This window comes from Serinus canaria, chromosome 2, assembly GCF_022539315.1.
Source record: "Serinus canaria isolate serCan28SL12 chromosome 2, serCan2020, whole genome shotgun sequence".
NCBI lineage: Eukaryota > Metazoa > Chordata > Aves > Passeriformes > Fringillidae > Serinus > Serinus canaria.
The window spans coordinates 57,543,862-57,551,561 of record NC_066315.1 but is presented as its reverse complement, the minus strand read 5'-3'; the positions used below and the strand labels follow the sequence as shown (position 1 = coordinate 57,551,561).

The 7,700-nt window shown below is 42.3% G+C and overlaps 1 protein-coding gene across 1 annotated transcript in view; it reads left to right on the top strand.

Annotated features, from left to right (window-relative positions):
- The first annotated feature begins 6,190 nt into the window (after positions 1-6,190).
- The window catches only part of SLC9A3 (solute carrier family 9 member A3), a 49,026-nt gene continuing 47,516 nt past the window's right edge, over positions 6,191-7,700 (top strand). Inside the window, exon 1 of the mRNA XM_009093874.2 lies at positions 6,191-6,380. Within this exon, the coding sequence (XP_009092122.1) occupies positions 6,191-6,380 (190 nt within the window). The remainder of the gene's footprint in view (positions 6,381-7,700) is intronic.

The following is a 7,700-nucleotide window of genomic DNA, read 5'->3' as shown; positions in this document are numbered from 1 at the left end:
GGACACACTTTGGTGAGGCTGGCAGGTGTCACAGGTGATTTGAACAATCAGTCTATGTGCCTGCCGAAGCAGGAGCACTGGGGATGGTGTAGAGAATCTGGAGCAGCTTTAGGTGAAATCAGCTGAACTTTTTCACATCAACATGCACACATTTAGCCAGGCAGGGGAGGCATGGATGATGGATTTCACAGAGGCATTGTGTATAGAGAATCAGGAAAAGGAAAGATTCCCTCTCTGTAGATCAGCCAAAAATTTAGACCAAGAAACATCAGAGCCTACTTATAAACATAAGAAACAAGTGTGAAATTATCATGCTAGCAATTGAAATTATCTACTTAGCTGCCTTTGTTATTTAAGAGTCTTCCTGGTTTTCCTAAGAAATTAATCTGTTTTGCTTTTCCTCTTAAGTTACGCTACAGGAAGCTGAATACGTGTACACAGAAACAATGCCAAGGTGCATTTATTGTTAATTTATTATTAATTAATTTATTAATTAATTTAATTTTTTATTTCTTTATTTTTAACTTTATTTTCCTTTTCCCCCCACTGGATCTCTGAAATCTGCGGTTATCGTTTCTGTCCCAGTCTTCCCCCAGCTTTTTAGCATAAAACAAAATGATGACTTTTAAAGAGCAGCAAATACAATCTCATTATGGTTAGAAAAATCACTTGTGCCTTGTGTCTAGTGTAAACATTTGTATTGGTGAGTCCCCAGAAGGGGTATAAGTGGTGAAAAATGACAAAGCTGAATTAGAAGGGATAGAGAGAGAATCATCTCTTAAGTATTGGGGTGAAACATCATACACAAATTGCATTGTGAGTGTTCCTTAGGTCTCTCCAGTAGGGATTCTTGGTGAGTATTGACAGAAGGTATGCATGAAAAGGAAAGACAGCAGAAACAAGGAGAACAAAGAACAGAGAAATATGAGTAGCATGCCAATAACATGGGAATGAGGTGAGCACAAGACAGAAAGTGTGGAAGATGCAGACTGTCACAGGTGGAAATCTCTGTGGCCACCTTCGACTAATAGCAAGCCTAGAAAAGTCCCAATAAAAATAGAAGAGTTTTCCTTCAAATTGGAACTGAAATAAAGAGTACCTTTAATACACATGGCATTTTAAAAAATATGTGGAGTTTTTTTCTGGAACGCAGAGGATAAACAGGATCAGGTGTCTGGTGATATGTAAGAACTCCTTTTTCTGTCCCATTCCCTTTTCACTGTGCATGGCACTGAGAGCTCACACAGATATCATCCCTTATGGGGGGGGAACTCTCCTCAGTGAAGGTCCTAGGCTGTGTCAGTTTGTCATTTGTACTATCCTACTCCTACTAGATTAGCTTCTAATCTAATATAAATGTGGGGGTTCATTAAAAGCAGTAATAGCAACAACAGCATGCCAAAAAAGTCTTACAATCTGCCTAAAATATCTTCCAATTTCAAAAATATTTGAGGCTAAAAATGAAGGTTCTGGTAAGAATCCCCTTCACTTGCTATCCTTAGAGTGAGTCTTGTATTGAAATGAGTCGAGAAGAATTCAGCTAATTTCCTCTTCCACCCTACTTCCCAGCCAAATCTATTTCCAACTCCCTGTCTGATTAATTCATTCTCACCCTAGTCTTCATCTTATTCACCTTAACTGGTAGTAATGTGTGTGGGCTGAATTAATATATTTTCAAATGTAATTTCAGAAGTTCATGTTTATAATGTTGTAACACAGTGCTCTGCAACATCACTTAGTCCAGCAATATTTGTCCAACTCCTTCCAGCATAAACTTGCACAGCAGCACTCATTTCACTTGGAGAGTGGTTGGCAAAATGTCAGCTGTTGAATCAAGTAAACTCACTATAAATTTGTGTGGTTCTACATTCATCTGCATTAATTTTCACCAAATTGTGCAGTTTTATTGATACAATGCCATTCACAATCATTGCTGTTCTATTTAACAGTTTGCATTATGGCATAAAATTATAGACTGGAACTCAAATCCCATTAAAATCTTAACCTGCTTATGCATTTAATAGACATTCATATAAAAAAAGTGCATTTTCTTGAGGAAAGACAGGAGTGATAATAAGTGATTTATCATAGTTTATATTGCATCAGGAGATTTTTCACACTTCACTTGTCAAATATTTGCTATTTATTAATTTATTTTTCCTTTCATGAGATTTCTCAGTTTGACAGGGATGTGCTTCTTAATTTCATATCACCTTAAATAGATTTTTGGCAAATGCAAATATTAAAAGTCTGATACAGTTTTAGGGATTTTTTTAAACTGATTTTTTTTTTTTTTTTTTTTTACCTCAGCTTTGAAAAAATTGCCAAGAAGTAATCTTTACAGGACACAGGTCGTGTGAAGGATATATAAGATACTTGTATAACAATTATACTGAGATACTCATAATTCTTTCTTTAAGCCATTATGTACACAATATTTCCAGAAATTACAATGCTAGAGTTCAGTCAATTGAAAAAAAAAAAAAAAAAAAAAAAAAAGAAGAAGGCTCAGGACATAACACCATCATTATTTTTTCAGTAAGTAGAAATTTTCCTTGTGCAATCTTTCTGGAAGTCGGAAAGTATCAGCTGTTGTGTGATATGGTATCTTTATTGTAAGCATAATTCTCAACCAATGCTTTTTGTTACTGATACAGACCCAGGTTATTGGAAACTGCGTAAGGTTTTCCATAAAGAGCACACAAGAAAATGGACTCTGATAATAAATACATATATGTAAATGTATTCTTGTACAAGTACATGTTTTGTACATGAGCTTATGTATACTCAGTGGATTCTTGGTTTATTGTACATATATTGGTGTACCTATAGGAAATTCATGATAGACAGTCCCCTCCTCTGTCCTCTCTGTGTCCTGCTGAAATATTAATGAATCACACAACAATTCCCTGATATCTCCAGTCATTTGATACCCTGCCAACATTAAAAAATTCCATAAGCAGTCACAAGTACACTTTGAACTATTAACTTCTTGTTGTTAAAAGAAATACAGTGTTGGCCTTTAAACAGTGTTTTAAACCTTGTTTTTAGAAGATGGTATGACAACTTTTTTTCCCTAATACTGGTTTCCTCCACCAGCAAACTCAGAATTGGCATGTAACTTTTGTTCCTGTTGTCATGGGCAGAACATTGCCTACAGGCAATCAGAGGTGTGATCTCAACTGCTGCTCCTCCAAGCCTTTGCTTATCTCTAGAAAAGATCCACTGGAGAAGGCTTTCTCATTTTTCTTGCTCTGCTGCAGGTATTCTTGATCCATGACACATTTAATAAAAACCATCTGGACAACATGGCTAGCTTCAGCACTTTCAATAGAAGGATTTTTTCTAATCAGTCAGCATTTTTTTGAACTAGATTTGGGATAAGTCATGAATATAAGATGGAACACTGGCAGAACTGGTGCCCTTTCATTAACTGCAGCTGAAATGTTAAATTGTGGTATGAAATAAGCAGGGCAGGGGATCTTTCTCCTTTTTAATGCCGTTATTATAAGTGATCAGCTTACAATGGGGGTTTAGCAGGTCCTCAGGTTACTGCAACCACTCCCAACAGTGCCTTGGAAGAGCAGGAGCATGCAAGTCTGTCCTTCTGTCCTCTAGAGGCAGAGCCGAGAGTCCGATCCCCGCAAGGGCAGGGGGGATACAACCAAGATTCTCTGCTCGGAATGCCTGTCCAGGGGGTCCTGGGTCCGTCTGACTTTGTTTCTAATCAAGGCGAGGAGTGACCGAGGTTCTCAGTGTCTCTGCCGGCTTCGGACCTCGCCCCTGCTGTCCAAACACCACCCTGACCTCTCAGTTCTGCTTTGGCTCGTCTCTTTTGGGGTATTTCCCAGGATTTGGTGAGGTTCTTGTCCCAATGCAGTCTGGGTTTTGATATAAATTTGCATGTCTCCTGAGATGCAAAATCTCCCTTTCTCTCCACCGTCGTGGGGGGGGTTGTCATCTTCTTGGCAGCAGACAAGGGTGGTGCTGAAAAAAAGAATTCTCCATAATAGAGGGTTAAACGTCGATACTCAACGATACTCAACAGGTGATTACAACATTTAACTAACAAAAGAACTCTTGGCCAGCGATCAGTTCCCAGCTTAAGTTTAAACTCTGCAGCTCCTTCTCTTAAGAAAAACGGGTAACTCTTTTTTTACTCATAACATGGTATGAGCATACTTGGAATAAGTTGTGACAGTAAAACCACTGCTGACAGCTTGTCTCTGCTGAAGTTTGTGGTTCTCCTAATAGCAGCAAACAGGATTCATGTTCATGGCTAGGAACTAACACTCTCCACGGGGCTCAGCAACAGGTTACACAGATGATCAGCAGCTACCTACTTCCAGCTACAGTTTTCTCTCTCGAGTGGTAATCCACAAAAATGTTACTTAGGCATTGGCTACAGCCACCTGTAGAAGTCACAGAACAACATTTGAGTGCCCAAGTTATGCTCTGAAAAAGATGAAAAAAATGTAGAAAGAATTTGTTGTTAGACACTGAAGAATTCTTCAGTCTTTATCTACAACATTTGCTGAATGTGAAGGAGATATTTTGCTGTCATGCTTCCTAAAAAGAGAGTAGCCAATTCTGTCTTCAGATTTGCTCCCTCTTAAAGAACTTCCCGCATTATTTCCTTTCACTTATATAAAGAAGAAGGAAGGAGAGTCTCAAGATGTTTCATTGAAGTCAGTTGGTCCAGTTTGGGGCCTGCACTTGCTTTGAGGTAATAATGACAATAAATTCCCATGGAAATTTATAGATTTAATTAACTAGCTAATTTATTTATGGAGTGTCTGTGCAGGACAGATGACCATGAAAAAGTGTGTAGGTTTTCTCCTTAGTGATTGAAATAATAAAAATAATTTCCCTGTCTTCCAATAATTTCAAAGAAGTTAAAGGAGTCCTGTTCATTTTTTACCTCTGATAAAACCAGCTGTTTTGTTAGGGAAACAAAAAGGTAGTGTTTTTCCACAGAAAGTCCCAGAAGGAGCGGACTGCACACAGATTGTTTTGGAGCACACAAGAGCGGAGAGGAGCTGCTGCTGCTGTTGCAGAGGTGTGTGGAAGGGCGCCCTCAGCTCTGCCCGTCGGGAACAGGATGCTTTGCTGTCCTTTTACAGCAAGGCGATGACTATCATGGGTCCGTCTGCCTGCAGCACCATGGTCCCGTGATATCATGGACCATGCAGGATAGCAGGCAAATGTTATCAGCAGGAAAACGGGCTTTAGGGGTCGAGTAGAACCTCTTGAAAGGTCTCACAGTGTAAGCATTAAAAAAAAAAACCAAACAAAAAAACCAAGCCAGATAGCGTTTTAAAAAGTTTTTAACACAGCGCATCTTAACAAGCAGACGTAAGCGGAAAGCCGAATGTTGCACGCTGCTGTCCTTTCCCCGAGCACCGTGAGAAGAGGTGCTCTCTGGTGGACAGAAGGAAAAGCTGGTCTGAGGAGCGCGCTACTGCGCCCTCGGTGAGCTAGGTCGAGCTCAGAAGGGGACTCGAGGTTGAGAAGGGGAAAAGCGTGCGTTTCCTCTGTGACAACCTGTCGGGACAGAGAGGCTCAGGGAGGGAGGCTGGTACAAAAGCATCCAAAGCGCCCGAACGGAGACCTGTGGATGCCCCGCGCACCCGGCTCCGGTGCGGGCGCGGACCCCAGGCTCCCCTAGGACATGCCCCCCGCAGCGTCCCAGCCCCGGCTCCGAGCGCCAGCAGCTCCGGGCCGCTGCTGTTCGCCGCCCACCTGCCCAGGGCAGCACGGACACAGCCCAGAGCCTGCGGCCGGCCCCGCCGACCCCCGGGCGCTCTGTCAGTCAGGGCATCGCCGTCCCCGCACGGCAGCCTCTGCGGGAGCGGCGGGAGGCTCCGCCTCCGCCCGATCGGGAACAGCCTGATAAAGGCAGGTGCGGGCGAGCAGCGGGACCCCAGCTCGAAGCATCCGCTTGTGCGCGGAGCCCCTGACCCGTCCTTTGGCACCCCGCGCCAGGCGACGCCCGGGGCAGCCGGTGCGGACGGGACAGGAGGGGACAGGAGGGGACCCTGCCGCCGCCGGCCGCGCGCGCCGCTGTCCCGCCGCTCCTGAGCCGTCGGGCGCGTCTCTGCGAAGGGACAAGGACCTCGCCCCCAAGGACCTCCGAAGAGGCGGGATCTCTCCGGGAAGGGGAAGCAGGATTTTGTTGTGTGGATTGAAGATGAGGCAGGTATCTGCAGTGGCGCTCCTCCTGGGGCTGATGGCTCTCCCAGCGGCGCTGGGACAGAGAAGCTCGGAAAGCCCTAAAAATAGCAACGAAAGCTTTGCCATCGTCTCTTTCAAATGGGATCACGTCAAGGAGCCGTATGTCATTGTACTCTGGATACTTGTGGCCAGCTTGGCCAAAATCGGTGAGTCTGGAGTTACATATTAATACATGTCCTCTCCCTTTCCCTCCCCCCTTGCCCTTCTCCCACCCGACGTAAATGAAGAAAGCTTATCATAGGTCCGCTGACCCGTTTTCAGGGGGTTTACTGTACTCTGTCCTGATTTCATAATACTGCCCTACACGGTGCTTAGCAGTGTGATTTTCACCAGCCTCGAGGGGTTACCTGGTTCATTTTCACCGCCCACGACAATGGTTTCTGCATCTGACTCCTTGTGAACCCTTTCATTCCTTGAGACCTTGCATTCCTCTTGTTCCTAGGAAAAACTTTTTTGCAAAAGTGAAACAGAAATCGGGCCTTACTGTTTACACAATATCTATTGCAGTCTATGATATGCTTTTCTCCTGCCGATGATTGTTAGCTATATCAGCTGGTAATATCAAAAACAACCACTGCAAACTGCACATATGAATTTAGCGTTCTCTGCTTTGAAGTGCATTGCTAGATTAGTGAAAGAGCATCGTTTATAGAGAAAGGTAACACATATTATCAGACCATCTGATGTAGCTGAAAAAAAGACAAGCTTTAGAGCACCCAGAATTTTCTTCAAGAAATTGGAACGAGTGAAAAGCCAGGACTTAGCCTAACTTCGGTGTAGATTAAATGAACCTACATGAATGCGCCAACTCTTGTGTTCTGAACTTTGTGACTTTTTCCAAAAGCGATCTTGTATCAATAATGCATTTTGCTGAATGAGAAAAGTCACTATTTAATTAGAATGTATTTTACTTGATTGATGTTATTACTTTCAGACCTTTTGTCTTTGGATTTAAAAACACACCTTCAGTTTGGCTGACACTGTAAATGCCATTTTCATTTAAATAAATCTTTTCTATAATCAGTCTCATCTCAGAAGGTCAGCTGGAAATCCTATTGAAGACTTTTCTGGACTTGTACTGTTCATACTAATTTGGTATACCAGAATCACATTCCACAGATTTTTCATGCCACAGAGAATGAAAGATGTAAAAAGGTATACTTAGGTATATTCTGTCTAGCACATAAGAGAAGCATAGTGAGACCTGGATGGAAAATGCTGTCTCCAAACCCCAGAAAAGTATTTTTAAAAGGAGTAGTAAGTTACAAGTTGGGGTGTACATAATTTTCCAGCAGTATTTGCATCTTGGTTTTTACTTGGTTAACCATAGATATATAACTAAATACCTTTATCTGAACCTGTTTGACTACATTATGCAAATAGTTTTGTCTTCAGACAATTGCTGCATCACCAAGATTACATAACAGACATTTATGTTTTAATTGACTTTTATTGAGGAGTTATAG